The 22,424-nt window shown below is 45.6% G+C and overlaps 1 protein-coding gene across 1 annotated transcript in view; it reads right to left on the bottom strand.

Annotated features, from left to right (window-relative positions):
• The window catches only part of UTP3 (UTP3 small subunit processome component), a 656,101-nt gene that overhangs the window by 503,310 nt on the left and 130,367 nt on the right, over positions 1-22,424 (bottom strand). The window contains exon 4 of the mRNA XM_044060443.1: positions 13,774-13,861. Within this exon, the coding sequence (XP_043916378.1) occupies positions 13,774-13,861 (88 nt within the window). The remainder of the gene's footprint in view (positions 1-13,773; positions 13,862-22,424) is intronic.

Here is a 22,424-nt window from a genome sequence, read left to right as displayed (position 1 = left end):
AAAAGTGGAAAAAAGGGGTTGTGGATGGAGAGACAAATGTCAGAACAAGGTAAATTACAACATGACAATTAAATCAGTATCACTGAGCTTTTCTTACACACACACAAAACTATGTACATACTTGTTTAGCATAATACATTCCAGGATGAGGATCACATCAGTGGGGACATTTTGTTTCACAGCTTATACAGAATTATAAGGATACACGAAAATATAAACAAGTTAACACGGAGTTGATCACATTTCATCATTTTCCCCTGGAAAATACAGTTTCCAATGACGGACAATTAATATCAAACTTCTGCTGTACTAGGAACACTTTCTGGGAAACTTTTAGTTATGTACTCACCATAACTTCAGATGTTTGGGATCCATCTCGCCTACATTCTGAATGATGGGTTCGGAGCCGATCCCTCGGCTCCGACTCGGCACGCTTATGCCAAAGAGCGAAGTCTCTTATTGGCTGAGCTTACTATATCCCAGGATGCACCACCATCAATCCCCCAGATCTAGTTTGTCCGCATACATGCACACATGCATACCCTGCTTATATAACATCGTCAGATGAAACAAGATAAAACAGTGGAGCTCAAAACCGTTCTATCTCTTCTGATCTGCAAGGCAGGGGAAGGAGGGTGGGTATCAGGAATGTAGTAGATGGATCCCAAACATCTGAAGTTATGGTGAGTACATAACTAAAAGATGTTATGTGATCCTATCTCACTACATTCTGAATGATGGGACAGCCCCTAGCACCTGAATCCTGGGTGGCTCACTGGAAAACACTCCTGAGTACCGTGGAACCAAATGAAGCTCGCCCTTTAGATGCCACATCCAATTTGTAGTGGGAAATGAAAGTGCGGGTTGGACCAAGTAGCCGCAGCACAAATTTCCGAAATAGCGAAGCTTGGAATGAAAAGCTATAGAAGTAGCCATAGCTCTGGTAGAATGAGCTTTGATAGATGATGAAGTTGCTTATTTGAAGAGGAATAGGCCTGAGTTATGCAATCTCTGATCCATTTTGAGATTGTAGCTTTTGTGATGGTTTGGCCCAATTTATTATCTGAGAAGGACACAAACAACTGGTCTGACTTACGAAGTTGCTGGGTCCTGTCTAAATAGAAGCGTAATTGCCTGTGAACATCCAATTTATGGAGAGTGTATTCTGCCTCATTAGAGAATTTTGGAAAGAAAACTGGTAGTTCTAGAGATTGTTGAAGACAGAAACTAGAGCAGACCTTTGGGACAAAAGGATGGATTAGGCCTAAGAGATACTCTATCTTTGTGGAAAATCAGATATGGTGGTTTAATAGACAGGGCTTGAAGCTCTGAGACTCTTCTTGCTGAAGTAATAGCCACTAAGAATGCCGCTTTCCATGACAGATATTTTAATTCGCATGTAGCAGCCGGTTCAAAAGGGGAGATGTTAATGCGAAGCACTAAATCAAGATCCCACGGAGGTGCAGGATGAAAACTGGTGGTCTTAACAGACTCGCACCTTTAATGAATGTTTTGCATAGCCTGCTGCTCATCAAAGGAGGATCCGTGGATTCATGGAATTTAGAGATAGCAGCTAGTTGAACTTTAATAGTTGAGACAGAAGATCCCTGATTAAATAGGGATGTTAAGAATTTCAAAACCTCTGGGACAGGAGCAGTGATAGGGTCTAAGCCCTTGAGTTGAGCCCAGATAGCAAACCTCTTCCACTTACTGAGGTACAATTTGTTAGTGGTGGGTTTATGGGCCAAGACAAAATGTGAACAACTTCCGGTCTAGTGTGTGACTTCTGACTAAGGTCGGAAGTGGAGGAGCCAAGCTGTCAATTTCAGAGATTGAAGGACTGATGCCAATGTCCCGACTGATGGATTAGCAAACCGGGATCAGGTCTAAGGTCCACGGATCGTCCACTGCATGCTTTTTTCAGGTAAGGAAACCATATCTGACGAGGCCAGTATGGGGCAATCAGAATCATTGAAGACCTTAGCTGAGAAGCTTTTTGAATGACTTTGGGAAGGAGTGGGATTGGAGGAAAAGCATAAAGCAACCCTGTTGGCCAGGGTTGAGCTAGAGCATCCATGGCCGGTACTTCCTGATGTGGAATCAAGGAGAAGAACCTTTGGCACTTGGTGTTTTGTGGAGTCGCAATAGGTCGCAGCACGGCCCCCATCTCTTGAAAATCTGGGCTGCTACTGTCTCGGTTTAGAGACCATTCGTGAGGAGAGAGAATTGTCCTGCTTAATTTGTCCGCCAATACATTTGACTTTCCCGGGATGTGGGTCGCTACCAAGAAGCGGTTGGTAGCTACAGCCCATTCCCACACCTCATGGCCTCTCTGCAAAGGGGATACGATCTGGTCCCTCCTTGTTTGTTCAGATACCAAACCACCGACATGTTGTCTGTGTGGATGGCGATGATGCCCTGAGGAAGGAACTTGTGTAAGGCCTGTAGGGATAGAAGTACAGCCCTCATCTCCAACACGTTGATGTGGAGAAGAGCTTCGTCCGAAGCCAGGAGCCCTGAACTAGCCTGCCCAGACAATGCCCCCCCCACCCTATCTGGGAGGCATCTGTCGCCAGGGTAACCGCTGGAGGGGGGAGAACAAAGGGTTTTCCTGATCCAAGTTGGATGTCTGAAGCCACCAGCAGGTCCCTTTTGCATATTTCCGTAATCATGATGTGATGATTGAGGGAGATCTTGAAAGGTCCATTGAGTTGATAAGAGCCACTGAAGAATCCTCATGTGTAACCTTGCTAGAGGAACTAAAAGTACCGTGGCAGACATTGAGCCTAGAACCTGTAGGACCATCCTGGCTGGGGCTTTGGATCTCGAGATCAGAGCTTGAACTTGGCCCTGTAAGGTTCGGATCCTTTCGCAGGAAGAAAGACACGATCAATCTTGAGTCTATCTCTGCTCCTATAAACTTTATGCGCTGAGAGGGCAGCAAGACAGACTTTGACCAATAGAATGTAATCCCCAGGGAAACACCCAGGAGATGGTGGCTTTGAGGTTGTCCATAAGTAGATGCCTGGTGGTGGCAGTCAGGAGCCAGTCGTCGAGATAGGGAAACACTTGGAATCCAAGGCTCCTCAGGTGAGCCGTCACTACTGCCAAACACTTGGTGAACACCCTGGGGGCTGTGGTGAGACCAAAGGGCAGAGCACAAAATTGGTAATGACTGGCTCCCAGGCTGAAGCGCAGATACCTTCTGGACGCCTGATGTATCGGTATGTGATAATAGGCGCCCTTGAGGTCTATGGAGGACATCCAAACATCCTTCTCCAACAACGGGAGAATGGATTGCAACGTGACCATTCGAATTTGGATTTCGAACGGATAGGTTCAGTCTGCTGAGATCCAATATTGGTCTCAGGTCCCCTGTCTTTTGGCACTAAAAGAACCTGGAGTAATTTCCTGATCCGATTTGGTCTGTGGGGACCGGTTGGATGACTCCTTTTGTAGCAGCTTTGAAGCTTCTGGCTGCTATTTCCCTTTGACTGGGTGGTGGGTCCGGGATTCTCTTGGACGGAGGGGTGAGTATTTGAATGGGATGGTGTAACCTCCGGCAATTATCCGGCACCCATCTGTCCTGAGTGATTGACTCCCAGGCTTTTAGGTGCTTGGCAACGACACCCGACTGGCTCCGAGCAGCACAGCCGGGCAATCCCTCATGTCGTGTGGGAGGCTGAAGAGCCACGAAAGGACTCATGTCTCCAGAATTGCGGGCCCTCTGCCGCCTCTGGGACGGCGTCTCCCTGAAAAATTTCCCGCCTCTGCCTCTGGACGGGAATCTTCCTGCTGTTGGGAGAAAAACTTGCAGATTTCGAACCACATTTTCCCTCCTTTGGCCTTGGGGTAAGGCCGAAGGGAGTGGAATAACGGCCCTCACGGCAGATAACGTTTTCCCTCTTGCTCACAGCGGTAAGGGTGTCTTTCACCTTGGGTCCAAACAATGAGGACCCATCAAAGGAGCGTCGGGCGAAGGAAGACTTGAAGGCCTCCGCGAACTGACACAAGCGGAGCCAGGCCTGTCTCACGAGAGCCACGCCTGTGCCTGCCGCTCTACCCGCCCCTTCGCCGCATAGGATATGAGCCTCATGGACGAAGTTAGCAATTGACGAAGGATAGCCAACTGAGAGCTAACGGACTGGGCTAGCTGCTCAGGTAGGTTACCCGAGAGGAGTCTGACAACTCCTTGACCAGATCCCTCTGAAGCCTAGTAAAATGTGCCAAATAATTCAGAGACCTTAAGGTAAAGGCCGCTGAAGTCAGGGTGCGCTTCCGCACCTATCCATACTCCTAGACTCCTTATTAGGAGGATGGATGGACGCTGAAGCCTCTGCCACGCCCTGCTGTGTAGCAGATGCCACCACCATGGCATCTACAGCCACGCCTTTAGTAAGGAACTCCTTCTCGGGGAGCAGATAAGAATTTGTTTGGACGAGAAGGGACTGGTTCCACAGTATCCGGGTGTTCCCACGCCGACAAACTAAATCCAGAAGCTCGTCAAGGGCGGAGATACCCAGGAGGCGGAGGGCTGAGCCCCAAAGGCCTTGAGGAGCACTGATTCGTCCGAGAGGGGGTTTGGACATCCAGCCTCGTTGTTTGAGGATCTCTAAGATGTCTGCAAAGGAGACATCATCCGAGGACGACTTAGGGGACCCTCTGCATCATCCATATCCGTGTCCGATGTGATAGACTCGGGAGTCCACGTGCTTCCTCTTGCACGATCTCTTCCTTGGGGTTCCTCTAGAGATGACTCAAAAACCCTCAGGAAGAGGGAACCCCCACTGGGGTAACCTCAGGCCTCGGGCTCCGCTGGCCACAGACAGGGGAACTACCAAAGACCCAGTCTCCACGCCCAGGAAGGTGCTGGTAAAACCGGAGAGATGGTCAAGAGGATTTGGCCAAGGCACTCCTCATGGCTCTGAAAGCCGGACCTCCAGAATCCTGGGAGCGCCCAGTCTCCGGGCCATGATAGTAGACGGAAGTCCCAAGCAAGCACCGAGGGAGGCTCGAACCAAAGCATCGGTCCCAAACATCACCCTCGGGTCCAGCCGAAGAAGTCCGCGTGCAAACTCGGACCCGAGGCCCGGTTGGAGTAAGGGTCGGAGCCGACCCTGAGATCTCCACCGGCTCCAAGAGCACCTGCTCACGGAGCCGAAGCAGTCGGAGGAGGAATAGCAATGGGATGGGCCATCGGCTCGAAGCCAACTGGGTCGGAGCCGAAACAAATTTTGGAAGACTGGGGACTGGAAAAGTCTTTGGAGCACCCTGTCTATATCAGAATCCGACATTCTCAAGACCGAGAGGAAACAGAACGGGTTCGAGAAGACCTTTCCCTCGGCCCCATGGGACTAGGGGACCGGCTCGAGGCGACTCGATGAGAATCGGCGCCGAGGAAACACACACACCAGATTCCATCGGTGCCGAGGTAGACTTCGCGCCGAGGAGGAAGTGTCTGAGCGACCCTTGTCGGCTCCGAGAGCAGTGGAGCCGACGAAGGTGACGCCTCTCGATGCCCCAGCCATCGGCTCCGGCCGAGGAGTCGATACTGGTGGCATCGAGGCAGACCGTTCGACCTCGGCCCAAGTCTTTGGAGCAAGGAGAGGCCTGCCTAGGTCTCTTGGCAGTCGGATCCGACGGACTGGTCGGAGCCAAGCCCTTTTTGGCAGGAGTCGGAGCGAAGACAAGGCTTCTTCAAAAGAGGGTTTAATCAACCCTTTAAGAATTAATTTATTTTTCCTCTCCTGGAGGACCCTAGAGGAAAAAGCGTGACATACGCTGCATGACTCCTGCAAGTGCTTTGCCCCTAAACAATAAACACAAAGTAGATGGTCATCAGTAACAGACATCTTAAAAGCCCATTTAGTACATTTTTAAAGCCCGAAGGCCTAGGGGCTTGAGACATAATGTTAACAATTTCTGACAGGAAATTTAACCACTGTAGAATCGCATGACAAAAACGAGGCTTACAGAAACTGTGTAAAACACAACCTTAGGTGTAATAACCGGAACTTTAAAACACTAAAAGTTCAGTTATAAAGTTTGACCGAAAAGGCCCTGGATTGAAAGGGGCCAAAACAAACTCTACCCAATCACACACAAGAAATTCCACTACTCAATCGAACACAATAGCAATAGCAATAGCCGTTAAAACGGCTTTTGTGAAATACAAGCACAAAACTGACAGAAAAAGTAGTTAATAAAAGCTACTCAGCCCAGCCAGCTCGAGACCACGTCCTTGCAGTTAAGCGGCAAACGAGATCTGGGGGATTGATGGTGGTGCATCCTGGGATATAGTAAGCTCAGCCAATAAGAGACTTCGCTCTTTGGCATAAGCGTGCCGAGTCGGAGCCGAGGGATCGGCTCCGAACCCATCATTCAGAATGTAGGCGAGATAGGATCACATAACATCCACTGTTTTAACCTCGCTATTCAACTGGTCAGTATAACATTTATTTTGTGTGGCAGGTATTGGACATAGCCCAAGATGACAGTGCACATTTCCTGGATGCTCTAAAATGCCAACCTTCTCTTATATTAACTGGTGTCAGTGGTGTAGATCTGAAGTACTGTCTGTAATGTGGAAGCCTCACAAACACACTGGTTTAATTTTCAATGTATTTCTATCATAAAAACTCAAACAACCAGAAAGTAACAGGAAAAACATAACTCCAAATGTTAGAGGTCAAAGAGAATCTAAATGATTCTGTAAGGCTGGTCATACATGCATTGCCTGTGTCCATGTGGGTTCTCCCAAGGTGTTCCACTTTCCTCTCACATTAAAAAGACATGATCTTATGTAAAACTTTGTTCTACCAAATTGCCTGTAGCAATATGTGGTGTGTGTGTGTGTGTGTGTGTGTGTGTGCGCGTGTGTGTGCGCGCATGATCTGAGAAAGTTTGGCACCCCATTTATAATTGGTTCCTTTCCTTTGCACCCAATAAGTATTGAGGAAGGCTTTGTCTCCCATGTTATCCTGCAAGGGATTAAACAGGGAACTGGAGAATGAATGACTACCCACACAGATCCTGACTTTGCTCCAAGCATACACTCACATGAACAAGACATCCATCTATCCACTGTTGTTGAATGGCATCAGACTCACACGACTCCAAGAACAGCTACTGCCATGCACAGAGTTTACTAGGCATGTAGGAAATGAATGTAGATTGCCAATCACTTCTTCTGCACCACACACAAAACATCTAGGGATAATTCAGAGTTGCTAATCCCATCTACTGCATTTTTCTGGGATATCTGATAAAAGAGCAATAGAAGGAGAAAATTCACACAACCATAGGAAGAAAACATAGGCTTCACATTGTAAGTACTCCAGCTGAGAATCAAACATTTGAAAATTTTGCTGTGAGGTAAAACTGGTACTTACTACACCAATGTGCTGTCCACAAAAGATATAATAAAATCCAAGAGTTGCAAAGAGCTCAACAGATTAAAAACAGCTCATTCACTGATGGAATTCTGAGAAAATGAACAGCTAATGTAAAGAAAAGTGTGGGGAAAGGAGGTCAGCAAAGCACCATCTACCACAGCTTGCTCCATCATCTTTGCATATGGCTATGCTTTCTTTACTGGTTTACGGGGCAGACAAGAAAAGTACAGTTTTGTACCTACCATAAATGTAGATGTCCGAACAGGATAGCATCTGCAGTCATAACAAATGGGTTGTCCTGTCGTCAGGCAGCCCTTCGGTCGGCCGGATTCCAAAGTCTGGGTCCGGCTTCGGCTGATGTCGCACTTCACCCGACGTCATCTCTGCTGGTCTTCGGGTATAAAGGCATCAGCCGACGCCATTTTCCTCAGTGTTTCTTGCCCCAGATGCCAGTTGCCCACTTGGAAAGCTAAATTTTGGATAAATGCCAATGTTTCCAAAATAATAGAAGGCAAACACAAAAAATAAGCATGTATGTACATATATACAAACAAATACACCATAAGAGACTCCCCCCCCAGCTAGCTATTAGGAGGATAAATACCCTAGGAGTACCACAGAGGGGAAGGAGGGTGGTAATCCTGACTGCAGATGCTATCCTGTTCGGACATCTACATTTATGGTAGGTACAAAACTGTACTATGTCCTTCAAGGATGCATCTGCAGTTATAACAAATGGGTAGAATACCATAGCCAAACTAGGGGAGGAGGAAGAAGAATTATGGTGTAGTTAGGATCCCTTGCAATACAGCAGTGGCAAACCCTGCTCGGGATCTAGAGTATAGAGGTAAATTATAATGCTTGGCAAATGTATGCACGGAGGTCCAAGTAGCCTCAATAATGTCCTTGGTTGCCACTCGTAAGAAAGCTGTGGTAGTGGCTGTAGCCCTTGTAGAATGAGGTCTTATGTTCTGTGGAATTGGTTTTCCATGGTAGGAGTAACAGAATCTTATGCAATTTCCTATCCATTTGGAGATTGTCTGTTTGGAAATTGCTTTTCCTTCCCTTCCTGTTGCATAGGCTACTAAAAGCTGGTCAGTTTATCTGTTACCTTTGGTTCTGTCCAGGTAGTAGCGTAACTGTCTATGTACATGCAAGGTATGCAGCAGTCTTTCCCCCCTGTTCTGTGGATTGGGAAAGAAGGTAGGCAGGTGGATTGCCTGGTTTAAAGACACTCTGGATACCACCTTAGGCATAAATGTAGGATTAGTTCTCATGGACACTCTATCTTGATGGAAGATTAGGAAGGGTTGTACTGCCATTAAGGCCTGTAGTTCAAACCCTCCTTGCTGAAGTAATTGCCAGTAGGAAAGCAGTTTTCCATGATAGGTGTTGAAGATCTGCTGTTGCTGCTGGTTCAAATGGAGGGAGTGTCAATTTTTCTAGCACAAAGTTCAAGTCCCATGCTGGTAATGGTGGTTTCCTAGGAGGTTTTACATTCTTGATCCCTCTGAGGAACTGCCTGAGAAGAGGATGCGAAAAGACAGGTGGATCGAAGCTGTATTCTGCTGAAATAGCTGATGCATGTATCTTGATGGAGGAATAGGACAGGCCTGTATGTAGAAGCTCTGCCAAGTACTCCAGGATGTTAGCAATATCTATGTTCGACGCATCTTTTCCTCTTTCAGTACTCCAAATGACAAACCTTTTCCATTTTCCTGCATAGTTACTTCTTGTTGAAGGTTTGCGGGCTTCAAGGATAATGTTTTTAACCCTTTGGGATAAGTCTGGGTTAGTTGCTGTTATGTGATGTTCCAGGCAGTCAGTTGCAAGGTTTTTAGGTTTGGGTGCATGATGTTGTAGTTGTTCTGAGTTAACATCAAAGACATCAGGGTATTGACCACATTCTCCCCTGAGACATGCTCCTCAGCAATGGATACCAGTGTTGTCTTGGCCAATTCGGAGCTATCAGAATTATCCTTGGACGTTCCTCTTTGATTTTCAGTAGTACCTTGTGCATCAAAGGAAGAGGTGGGAATGCATATGCTGTCAGGCCTTTCCAACTGAAGGATAGAGAGTCCACCTTCCATGCAAGTGGGTGGTATGTCCTTGTGCAGAATTTTTGAGCTGGTGATTGAGTGGGGATGCATAGGTCTATTTGTGGCATTCCCCATTTCTTTGTGATGGCCTTGAAGATGTCCGGTGTAGCATCCATTCGTGAGCATCCGAGGTGGTTCTGCTTAACATGTCTGCTAGGGTATTTTCTTTTCCCGGCACAAATATTGCCTGTAACTGGATGTTGTAGCTCAGAGCCATATTCTAAAGGTCCAGAGTCATCCTGCATAGGGGGTATGAATGAGTACCTCCCTGTTTGTTGATGTACCACATGACTGTGGTGTTGTCTGTCCTTATCATTAAATGGCCTTCTTTGAGGAATGGTCTGAATTTCTGGATTGCTAGTTTTACTGCCAGCATTTCTTTTTGGTTTATGTGCAGGTGCAGCTGGTCTGGAGTCCACAATCCTTGTATGCATTTGTCCAACATGTGCACCCCCCCGCCTAGGTCTGAGGCGTCCGTTGTGATGGTTTGGCTTGCTTGAAAGTTGTGGAATGGCAAGCCTGGGTTTGACTGGCATGCTTGAGCCCACCATAGGAACTCTTGTTTCAGGCATGGGATTATTGGAATTTCAGTTTCTAAGCTGTGCCTGTGTTGAGACCATAAATTCTTTAGGTACCACTGTAGCTTTCTCATATGCAGTCTGGCATGGGGTACCAGGATTATGCATGATGCCATGAAGCCCAAGGCCTGCAGTACTTTTCTTGCTGTTAGTTTGTTCTGCTTTGTTAATGCCAAGAAGTAAAGAGGGAGTTGTTCTTGTGTTTCTGCAGTTAGGAATGCCATTTGTTTTACTGTGTCCAATTCCGCACCCAAGAATGTTCTTGTCTGGGATGGTATCAGTCTTGACTTTTTTAAATTGACTGTGTATCCCAGGGCTTGTAGTAAGCAAATGACTCTTTGTAAATCTGTTGTCAGCTTGCTTTTGTTGTCCGCTTGTAACAGGCAGTCGTCCAGGTATGGATAAATTTGGATTCCTGTAGCCTGCAATGAGCGATTACTGATGCCAGGCATTTTGTGAATACTCTGGGCAGTAGATAAGCCAAAGGGCAATGCTGAGAATTGATAATGCTCTGATCCTGCAAGAAATCTGAGGTATCTTCTGCAATTTGGTCGTATGGGGACGTGCAGGTATGCCTCCTTGAGATCTAGAGTTACCAGCCAACACTCCTTGCCCAGCATGGGAAGAAGTTGCTGTAGGGTCAGCATTTTGAATTTTGGGACAATGATGAATGTGTTTAAGACGGACAGGTTGAGAATAGGTCTCCAACTTTTCTCTTTTCTTGGTACTAGGAAGAGTCTGGAGTAGAATCCTTTGCCCTGTTCTGTTATTGGTACTCTTTCCACAGCTCTCATCTTTGTTAATTGAGCTATCTGCTTTAGAGCTTCTGTTTTTTTGATTTGGAGGTAGGTTTGGCATTCCTCTTTTTACTGGTAAGGTGTGGAAGTGGAACCTGTAGCCTTGGTCTATGGTTTGCAAAATCCACTTGTCTTTTGTGATATAGTGCCAATTTTTCAAAAATAAGGCTAACTTTCCGCCTAAAGGTGCTGCTATTTGCTCCCTGGTAGGCGGTGTCAGAGCCAAGTCACTGTGATTGTCCTGTTGCAGTGGCAGTGGTTGTGTCTGTGCCTCGCTGGTTATTGCCTTGCCACTGGTGTCCTCTGTAGGCACCTCCTCTGGATTGATTTCTGCCTCTAGAGCATCTATTCCTGCCTCTTTGAGATTTTGAGGAGTCTGGAAAGGACCAATTTTGGCAGGCCAGTTCCTGCTAAACCTTGGGGCTGAACCTGTAAGAAATCCTTAACTGTTTGTACAGATTTTGCCTTCTCTTCCATTTTCTTCATTACTTGCTGAGCAGGGGTACCAAATAGACTGGTCTTATCCATAGGAGCATCTAACAGCTTTGCTTTAACATGATCTGGCAAGACCTGTTCTTTCAACCATGCATGCCTTCTTATCACTGTGCCAGTCATGGCTGATCTAAATGAAGCCTCCAGTGCATCATAGCCACATTTTAAGGAATGGTTACTAACCTGCTGAATGTTATTCACCATTTCTAAAACATATTTCTTATCTAAGGAGTCATCAGAGGACAGCTTCTTAGTTAACTGATCAAGCATATACTCTTGGTATTGGATCATATGAAACTGACAGTTTAAAGCTCTAGCTGAGAGAGTAGCAGAGGTGTAAACTTTTTCCCCATCTCTAAGGACCGGGATTCCCTTTTAGAAGGGAGAGGGTCTTTTGCTGAGGTCGAGGCTACTGCCTTAGGCCCCTGGGATATAGTCTCAGGATCTGCAAGTGGGGCCTTGTATAGGTGGTGATGAGTGTCTGGCACCCTGTAAAATCTATCTGGTTTGGCAGGGGCTGGAGGTAAGGTATCAGGAGCAGTGCAAACATCATTAAATGCATCATCCACAACAGGCAGAACTGGAGGTATAGCTAAGGGCCTATGTTGTGGTAAGTGCAGAAAGGTCCTAAGCCTTTTTCTTGAATCTGAGAAATCTTGTCCCTGCCATTGGAATTGTTCTCTCATGGCATGTAAGGTTTCCCCAAAGGAAAATTCCTCTGGGGGAGAGGCAGATGGAATGGATTCTTCAGCATCGGAATCTTCATAAGTAGAAAAAGGAGCCTCTGGCTGATCTGTAATGTCTGAGTCATCCGAGGAATCATCAGAGGACACTGGCTGGGGGGGGCTCTGCTCTAGGTTTCTTTTCTGGAGGCTGAGAGGCCCTGTCTGGGTGAGATTGGGATCCCCTAATTAAGGATATTAAATCCTCTGCCAGAGTAAGCATTTGTGAACTAGAAGTGGGCCTGTGTGAGGGGGGCTTAGCAGGCACTGATTTAACAGTTTTGGCTGCTTTTGCCCTGGCAAAGGCCTTAATAGACATGGCTGCAGGAGGCCTAGCAGCACCACGTGCTGGGGTAGAGACATCCAAAGGGATGGTGTCTGATAATTCACTAGGAACCACAGTAGTAGGCAAAACTTCAGAGGCCGATTCAACTAAGGTAGCAGGAGCCTCAGTAGTAGTCATGGATTCGCTGAAGATTGACCCGTTTCTCGGTTTCGCCGAAACCGAGACACTCGCTGCATGCTTAACCGTGGTTTCGTCCAAACCGTGGACCGCGAGTGTCGGTCTTTTCTTTGCGCTTTTAACAATTTGTAGTCGGAGGATCCGACGGCATAATGTACGCAAAATCTGAGCCGAAAACTGTTCAGCAAACTCCGACCGGCCTAAGCGTTCGTCGGTTGAAGGAAGCACAGGCTAAACAGGCTGCTACGTCGTGGTCTGGGCCTAAGCAAGGTAGGCAGTAAGAGTGGAAATCTTTATGAGGTATTTGTTTCCCACAAGTTAAACAGTTATTTACTTTTTCTGACATTGGCTGAGGCAAGAAAGAGTCCCCAACGGGTACTTAGCTTTAGAAGTCTTCAAGTAGTATTCGGTAGTAGTAATTTCTGGATCTGACCGACCGGCACTTGCGAACAGCTTCTGCTTCGGGCGCCACGCGGCAAGAAAGACAGAGGAAAATGGCGTCGGCTGATGCCTTTATACCCGAAGACCAGCAGAGATGACGTCGGGTGAAGTGCAACATCAGCCGGACCCAGACTTTGGAATCCGGCCGACCGAAGGGCTGCCTGACGACAGGACAACCCATTTGTTATGACTGCAGATGCATCCTTGAAGGACATCAAAGTTCAAGCTTGGAAAAAAGATGCTAGATGACCAGCCAGCCCCCTTAAAGGAATGTAGCTCAAGTTATGAAGGCTTACACTGAAGAAATTAATAAATGAGACATAATTAGTGCAACTACTTCAGCATACCAAACTAGTTTTAAGCTCATCATAACCAAAAATTATGTTGTGTTACAGCCTACAGAATAAGACAGTGAAAATGAAAGGGAAAAAAAAAACAAATCTTCTTTTAAAAAAAGTACAATGCAAATTTCCAAAAAGAAAGTCGCTCCAGCAAGTCATTCTAATTACACTTGACAGCGCTTCTCCTATCAGCCCATGTCAAGGAGCGAGAACCCCTGTGGATATTTTTATCAGCTGATACTTTTTTAGGGCAGAGAAATTCAAATATTTATCGGTTAGAAACTGATACAGGAACTGTTAATTTCATGCTATCCATCTCCTGTGTTATGGACTTAGGAAATTACAGCAGACAAAATGAAATGAAAATCCAGTCATCAGACTGTTAAAGAAGACATGTTAAACAGAGTTAACAAGACACCCTTCAAGAGCATCAGTTATAAACTAACCATCATCTTGTTTTTCTTCAAGGTCACTTTCCATGTCAATTTCCTCTTCTTCATCGTCCGAGTCAGACACATTTAGAGCCATCACCTCCTGCAACATTAAAAGAATATGCAAGCATTAGGACAAAACTGGCTTGTTTTTATCTAAGCACTGGACATGGTTAAGAAAAATGTATACAGACTACCCTCAAAAGTACAAAAATAGTATAACACTTTAACTTTTCATCTTTTACATGGAGAGTACTCAAAACAGCTGTAAGTTAACATCATTTGATGCTGGTGGTATTAAGCAAAAACATTTCTCAATGGGTAACTCTACTGAACAGATGTAAATGTTTACCTGCGATGGCAGGACCTTGGGCATAGCAACAAACTTGTCTACTAGAAGGTCAGCCTCTAAGGAATAGCTCCAATATCCTATAACTTGGATAAAGTACAGTTTTGTAACTACCATAAATGTAGATGTTTGAGTGCTAATACAGCTGCAGTCATAACAGATGGGTTTTCCTGCCGTCAGGCGGGACCCTGGTCGGCCGAATTCCAAAGTCTAGGTCCGGCGTCGGATGTCGTCGCTTCTTCCCTGACGTCAGTGCGAGAGGGGTATAAAAGAACCAGCCGACGACATTTCTTCAGTTTTTCTTGCCCCAGATGTCAGGTGCCCCCAGAAGGAAGGCAAAACATAAATTTATGTAATAATGCAATGCAATATAATCAAAAAACAGTAGTTGCAAGCAAATACACCATAAAAGAATATCCCAATCAGGTTGTATGAGGAGGTGTTAGCCCTGTCCCAAGAGGGGAAGGAGGGAGGGAAACCTGGACTGCAGCTGTATTAGCACTCGAACATCTACATTTATGGTAGGTACAAAACTGTACTATGTTCATCGTGCATACAGCTACAGTCATAACAGATGGGTAGAATCCCAAAGCTAAAAAAGGGGTGGTAGACACTAAGTGGAACTAGGAGGAGCCAGGATGCCCTGCAAGACTGCAGTGGCAAAGCCCGCTCTAGATTTGGAGTATAATAGTAGGTGATAGTGCTTGGAGAAAGTATGTACAGAACTCCAAGTGGCTGCTTCCAAAATATCTTTGGTAGGAACCCCCCTGAGGAAAGCTGCAGAGGTAGCTGTGGCCCTTGTGGAGTGAGATCTGATGCCTGTAGGTACAGTTTTACCATGAAAAGAGTAACAAAAGCGTATGCAGTGGGCTATCCATTTTGAGATTGTCTGTTTGGAAATAGGCTTCCCTTGAGCACCTGTAGCATAGGACACAAAGAGTTGCTCTGATTTTCTGAAAGGCTTTGTTCTGTCCAAATAATAACGGAGCTGTCTGTGAATGTCCAAGGAATGTAGTAGTCTCTCCCCTTTGTTTTGTGGATTAGGGTAAAAGGTAGGTAAGTGGATCGCCTGATTCAAGGCTACCCTGGATACTACCTTTGGCATAAAGGAAGGGTTGGTTCGTAAGGAAACTCTGTCCTGATGGAAAATGATGAAAGGCTGCACAGCCATGAGGGCTTGTAGTTCCGAAACCCTGCGTGCTGAGGTGATAGCCAGAAGGAAGGCTGGTTTCCATGACAAATATTGCAGTTCTGTTGAAGCAGCTGGCTCAAAAGGAGGCAGGGTCAGTTTTTCTAGAATGAAATTGAGGTCCCAAGCAGGTACTGGTTGCTTCCTTGGGGGTTTTATATTCTTAGCCCCTCTGAGGAACTGTCTTAAGAGAGGGTGAGAAAATAAAGGAGGATCAGTGTTGTATTCTGCAGAAATGGCTGAGGCATGGATTTTGATGGAGGAGAATGAAAGTCCACTGCTTTGCATCTCAGCTAGGTACTGTAATATTTGAGGTAAATTCAGTATTCCAGGATTCTGACCCTTTTTCTGATTCCAGGCACAAAACGTTTCCATTTTGCGCAGTAGGCTTTTCTAGTAGAAGGCCTTCTGGCCTCCAAAATGACATCCTGCACCTCCTTGGAGAGTAGGGTCTGTTGTGAATTTAAGGAATCCTCCATGCGGCTAGATTGAGTGTTTTCAGCTGACTGTGAAGAGTTTTGAAGTTGTGCTGAGTCAGTAGAAGAGGCATTAGAGGCAGGATCCATGGTGGGGAATGCGTCAGGCTCCTCAGGAGTGGGTACCAGTGTTGTCTTGGCCAGTCTGGAGCAATGAGAATCATCTTTGGTCTGTCTGCTCTGGCTTTTAATAGAACTTTGGGCAGCAGAGGAAGAGGTGGAAAGGCATAAACTGTCATTGTTGTCCAACTGAAAGAGAGTGCGCCCACTTTCCAGGCCTGTGGATGAAAGGTCCTTGAGCAGAATTTTGTCAACTGGTAATTTCTGTGGGTGGCAAAGAGATCTGTGTCTGGCCTTCCCCATGCTTGAATTATCTTTGTAAAAACTTGGGGATGCAACTTCCATTCGTGTGGATCTGTCATATTTCTGCTTAGGTTGTCTGCCAGCGTGTTTTCCTTGCCTGGCAGGAACTGTGCTTGAAGTTGGATTTGTAATTCCAGAGCCATGTTCCAAAGAGACATGGCTAGCCTGCATAGGGGATATGAATGGGTTCCTCCCTGTTTGTTTATGTACCACATCACTGTGGTGTTGTCCGTCCTTATCAATAGCTGGCCTGAATGCAGTAGGTCTTTGAAAGCCATAATAGCATTTATTACTGCTAGCATTTCCTTTTGATTGATGTGTAGGTGCTTTTCTTTTTGGGACCATTTGCCCTGAATGCACCGATCTGTCATGTGCACCCCCCAGGCCTAGTCCGAGGCATCTGTTGTGTTGACTTGATTTGCTTGAGGCTTGCAGAATGGGAGACCTATGTTTCTTTGGCATGCTTGAGCCCACCACAGAAATTCCTTCTGAAGGCATGGAATCAGTGGTATAATTGTTCCCAAACTGTGGCTGTGTTGAGACCATAGGTTTTTTAGGTACCATTGAAGTTTCCTCATATGCAGCTTTGCACATGGGATTAGCAGGATGCAAGATGCCATGAATCCCAGAGCCTGCAGGATTTTCTTTGCAGTCAGCCTGGTGAAGGTTGCCAGTTTTCTGAAGTATTGAGTTAGTTGCCCTTGTTTCTCTGGCGTGAGGTAGGCCATCTGGGTGTTTGTATTCAAGCTGGCACCCAGGAAAATTATTGTTTGAGAGGGTATTAGTCTTGATTTCGTTTTGTTGACTGTGTATCCCAGAGAATTCAACAACATTATTACAAACGCCAGGTGTTTCAGAAGTATGTGTTTGCTGTCCGCTTGGATCAGGCAGTCGTCCAAATATGGGTATATTTGTATCCCTTGAAGTCTGCAGAAGGCAATTACTGATGCCAGGCATTTCGTGAACACTCTGGGCGCAGTAGATAAGCCAAAGGGCAATGCAGAGAATTGATAATGGGTTGAACCTGCAAGAAATCCGAGGTATCTTCTGCAATCTTGTCTGATTGGGACATGCAGGTATGCCTCCTTGAGGTCCAATGTTACCAGCCAAGACTCCTTGCCCAGCATGGGAAGAAGCTGCTGTAATGTGAGCATCTTGAATTTTGGTACGAGTAAATATGTGTTTAGGATGGAGAGGTCCAAAATAGGTCTCCAATCTTTGCCCTTCCTTGGTACCAGGAATAGTCTGGAGTAAAAACCTTGACCCTGTTCTTGTGCAGGTACCTCTTGAATAGCTTTCATGTCCATGAGATCTGAAATTTATTTTTGTGCCTCTGCCCTTTGATTGTGTGGCAGGTCTGGCATGCCTCTCATTTTTGGAAGGGTGTGAAAGTGGAATCTGTAGCCTCTGTCTATAATGTCCAGGATCCATTTGTCTTTTGTGACCATATGCCAATTTTTCGAAAATAATGCCAGTTTTCCAGCTAAAGGTGCTGCCATTTGTGCCTTGCTTGGCATGCAAAGGGGAAAGTCATTGGTTCTGCTTTCTGAATGGCTGTGAACTATCCTCACCACCTCTTGGTGTAGGTGCTTGCCATTGTCTGCCTCTAAATGATCCTTGAGATTGCCCTCTACCCCTCGGGCACCTGTATCTACCTCTTTGAGGTCTGTCCGTGGCTGGAAAGGACCAATTTTTTGAAGGCCAATTTCTACTGAAACGTGGAGGTTGTACCTGTAGGAAATCTTTCACTGTTTGCATTGATTTTGCCTTTTCCTCCATTTTCTTTAATACCTCCTCAGCTTACACCAAACAATACATCTTTTTGAAGAGGTGCATCTAGTAATTTAGCTTTGACATGATCTGGTAAGGTTTGCTCTTTGAGCCAAGCATGTCTACGTATGACTGATCTGTAACAGCAGCTCTACATGAGGCCTCTAAAGCATCAAAACCACATTGCAAGGTATGTTTACCCACTTGCTCTGCACTATGCAACAAATCCTGCAACTCCTTCAAGTCTGGTTGTTCAGGCTGTGACATTTTGCTTTTCAACTGAGATAACAAAAACTGTTGATACTTTAACATATGGAACTGACAGTTTAATGCCCTCATGGTTAAAGTGGCCGAGGTGTATACCTTTTCCCCACCTTTCTAAAGCTCTGGAATCTCTCTCTGAAGGTAATGGATTTTTGGCAGTGGAGGCCTTAATTCCCTTGGGACCCTGTGAAATAGTTTCTGGGTCAGCATGGCTTTTGTATAGGAATTGGTGTGAATCAGGAACCCGGTAATACCTGTCAGGCTTGACTGGAGCTGGAGGTAAAGAATCTGGGTTAAGGCTGGCCTCTGTATACACATCATCTAGTATGTCTAAGACAGGAGGGATAGCCAGAGGCCTGTGCTGAGGGAGCAAGAGGAAATCCCTGAGCCTTTTCTTGGAGTTTGAGTAATTTTGGCCTTCCCAGTGGAAGTGTTCCCTCAAGGTATGCAAGGTTTCCCCAAAAGAGTAGTCCTCAGGGGGGGAGACAGAGGGAATGGACTCCTCTGCATCAGAATCTTCAAAAGGGGAGTATGAATGTTCCTGGTCTTCAGAATGTTCTGAAGTAATGGAGGCCTGGTCCGAGGAAGGGTATTCTTCCTCCACTCTGGGCCTTTTGTCTGAGGGGGGTTGAGAACCTCTGATAAGAGTAATCAAATCCTCAGCCATTTTGAGCATCTGCTTTTTAGGCATGGGGCCTTGAGAGGGGCCCTGTGGAGCTTGTCTTTTAGTATGCATGGCTGCTTTAGATTTAGTGAAAGCCTTAATGGAAAAAGAAGAAGAAGGCCTGAAGACACCTTGAGAGGTGGCAGGCCTGTCTAAACTCTGAGTTTCCCCGCCAAGAGTGGCTTCGGTATCTGTAGTCGGGTGGGCAAGAGCCTGCGACCTCGGGCACAGAAGACACCGCTAATGAAGTGTCATCGGTAGTCAGGGGCTGCGTAGGCGCCTCGCTGAGAACCGGAGCACCTGTAGTCGGTTTTAGCGTGGTGTCGGTAGAAGTTGCGGACCTCGTATGTCGGTCCTTATCTTTGCGTCTTTTACTCAAAATTGGAGTCGGGAGTATCCGACGACATAATGTAATTAAACTTTTTGCCAAAATAGTGTTGGGCGAACTCCGCCCGACGCTTAATAGTACGTCTGTTGAATGTAGCACAAAAACGACAGGCCGAGACGTCGTGGTCTGGGCCTAAGCAAGGAATCCAGGGGGAATGGAAATCCTTATGCGGTATTTGCTTCCCACATGAAATGCAATTATTAACTTTGTCTGACATCGGTCTGAGGCAAGAAAAGTTTCCCCAACGGGGTACTTAGCTTTCAAGAAGACTTCGGTTGAAAAATATTCGTAATCTCAGGAGCTGGCCCGACCGGCACTTGCAAACTGATTCTGCTTCGGGCACTGCGCGGCAAGAAAGACTGAAGAAAATGGCGTCGGCTGGTTCTTTTATACCCCTGTCGCACTGACGTCAGGGAAGAAGCGACGACATCCGACGCCGGACCTAGACTTTGGAATTCGGCCGACCGAGGACCCGCCTGACGGCAGGAAAATCCATCTGTTATGACTGCAGCTGTATGCACGATGAACATCGGGAAGGAAAAAAGTGAAGCAGCTTGTGGTAGTTGCAGTACTGGTAGCACAAGGGACAGAAGCATGCAAGCATTAAAGATTGAAACAATGAAGAAGCTTGTCCACTAAAAGTTGAATTAAGAAATATGATGAATCAACCTCGTCAACTCTAAAGTCCTAATAATCCTGGCACTTGAACTGCAAATTAGGCTGTGAAAATATGACCACCACTACAGTTTGGATGGGGTGAAGAAACTCTGGCCTTAAAAGTGTCCTCCAAGAAGGCAAACCTACAGTAGAGAAATCCTGCCTATAAAAGAGTTCAACATGATGGGATCCTAAATTTTACCTGGAGCTGGTACAGCCACAATAAATTTCTTATTGGCCCTAAATAATTCAGAGTCCAAGAGTCCTCCAACTCTGCACCTCTCTACCTCTAACCTGTCATTTCAGTCTGCACCCTTTTCCTTTTCTCTTACTTCAAGCATCTGTTTTCACTAAATTGTGTGTGTGCATGTGAGCATACACAAAGCTGGAAAATATATTTGAAGAAAACCTGCAATATTCTGGCCGGAATCATGTTCATGTATAAACAGGAAATGTAGGCTCCACCAATGCCTTCTATTATGTTAACCATAAAGAGCATACATCATCTTTCCAGACACCTTTATTTAACATATCTTATCCACAGCTGTAATTTAAATGACAAAGTTAAAATTTATCATGTGAAATGTTAAGTCTAGGTTGTATTTTTTATGATCAATTTTCTTCCTCATCTACCCATATTATCTCTATGCACACAACCTTTGCAAATGTCATGTGTCACACATTACATGAGTCTGCATAAAGCAGCAAGTATTGTAGATATAAAAAAAATCAAGTTATTTCTTTAGATGAGAAAATTACGAATGTTGTGATTACCATGCTGCAACATTTCATAAGCCCATGTCTAATTTATTTTATCTGTATATATTTTGATACCGGTAGGTTCATCTGAGTTACAAGCCCATTTTCATGACTTATTTTTAATTTTGGCATAAATCTCAATACATAATACATAAAAAATGTTAAACATCCATTACCTCTTTATATAAACAATTGCACAGAAAAAATACTTAATACTGTCACCAAAGTACAGAAGAGAACAGCCATACAAATGTTTATTACCAGCACTGTAATCTGATTTTATTTATACTGATACTCATTTGATTTACTACATACCCATGAGTCCCACTGGCAAACTATATGTTCTCAAAAGCAAGACAATCATTTAGATGAAGGAAATGTTGACAGAGGCACGGCCTTCCAATTTAAACTTATATATATTGGAAAAGTACAGTTTTGTACCTACCATAAATGTAGATGTTCGAGTGTTCACCCTGCTGCAGTCATCACACTTGGGTTATCCTGTCGTCAGGCAGTCCCGCAGTCGGCCGGATTTCCAAAGTCTTGGTCCGACGTCGGTTGCTGTCACCTCATCCCTGACGTCAGTGCGCCAGGGGTACATATATTGCAACCAACGCCATTTTCTTCAGTTTTTCTTGCCCCAGATGTCAGGTGCCCCCAAAAAGGTGATCAAAATTAGTACCAAATGGTGTGAACACTGTACAAACACAAAATCCCTTCAGCTATAAGCAAATACATCAGTAAGGCATAGCAGAGATTTAGCCAGTAGATCAGAGGGGCTGGAGGGAGGGTAACCTGGACTGCAGCAGGGTGAACACTCTAACATCTACATTTATGGTAGGTACAAAACTGTACTATGTTCATCGTGTTACCCTGCTGCAGTCATCACACTTGGGTTAAGTCCCAAAGCTAAGGTAGGGTGGAGGTATCATAGAGGGTTAGTGGAGGCAATGAGGCCCTGCAGAACTGCAGTGGCGAAACCTGCCCTGGACTTAGTATTTGGTGAAGGTGTGTACAGAACTCCAAGTTGCAGCTTCTAAAATTTCCTTGGTAGGAACCCCCCTGAGAAAGGCTGTAGAGGTGGCTGTTGCCCTGGTAGAGTGGGATCTAATGGTAGGAGGAACTGGCTTCCCATGATGGGTATAACAGAACCGTATGCAATGGCCTATCCATTTAGAAATGGTTTGTTTGGATATAGCCCTCCCTTGAGAAGCTGTAGCATAGGATACAAAGAGCTGGTCAGTTTCTCTGAAGGCCTTAGTTTTGTCCAAGTAGTAACGAAGCTGCCTGTGAATGTCCAAGGAATGCAGGAGTCTCTCACCTTTGTTCTGTGGATTGGGGAAGAAAGTGGGTAGGTGGATGGTTTGATTTAAAGCTACACTGGAAACCACCTTAGGCATGAAGGAAGGATTAGTTCGTAGAGAAACTCTGTCTTGATGAAAAATGAGGAAAGGTTCCACTGCCATTAGTGCCTATAATTCTGAGACTCTCCTAGCAGAAGTTATTGCCAGGAGCAGGACAGTCTTCCAAGATAGGAACTGAAGGTCTGCAGAGAAAGCTGGTTCAAAGGGAGGTAACGTTAGTTTTTCTAGAACAAAGTTGAGGTCCCATGTTGGTGTAGGAGCTCTTCTAGGTGGTCTAATGTTTTTTGCCCCTCTGAGGAACTGCCTTAGAAGAGGATGTGAAAATAAAGGTGGATTTGTGTCGTAGTGAGCTGAAATAGCTGAAGCATGGATTTTAATTGAGGAGAAGGAAAGTCCTTTGTGCAACATCTCAGCTAAATACTG

The sequence above is a fragment of the Protopterus annectens genome, chromosome 2.part0, assembly GCF_019279795.1.
Source record: "Protopterus annectens isolate FY-2018-M chromosome 2.part0, PAN1.0, whole genome shotgun sequence".
Classification (NCBI taxonomy): domain Eukaryota; kingdom Metazoa; phylum Chordata; order Ceratodontiformes; family Protopteridae; genus Protopterus; species Protopterus annectens.
The sequence above is the reverse complement of the archived record's forward strand: the minus strand, read 5'-3'. Positions and strand labels throughout refer to the sequence as shown.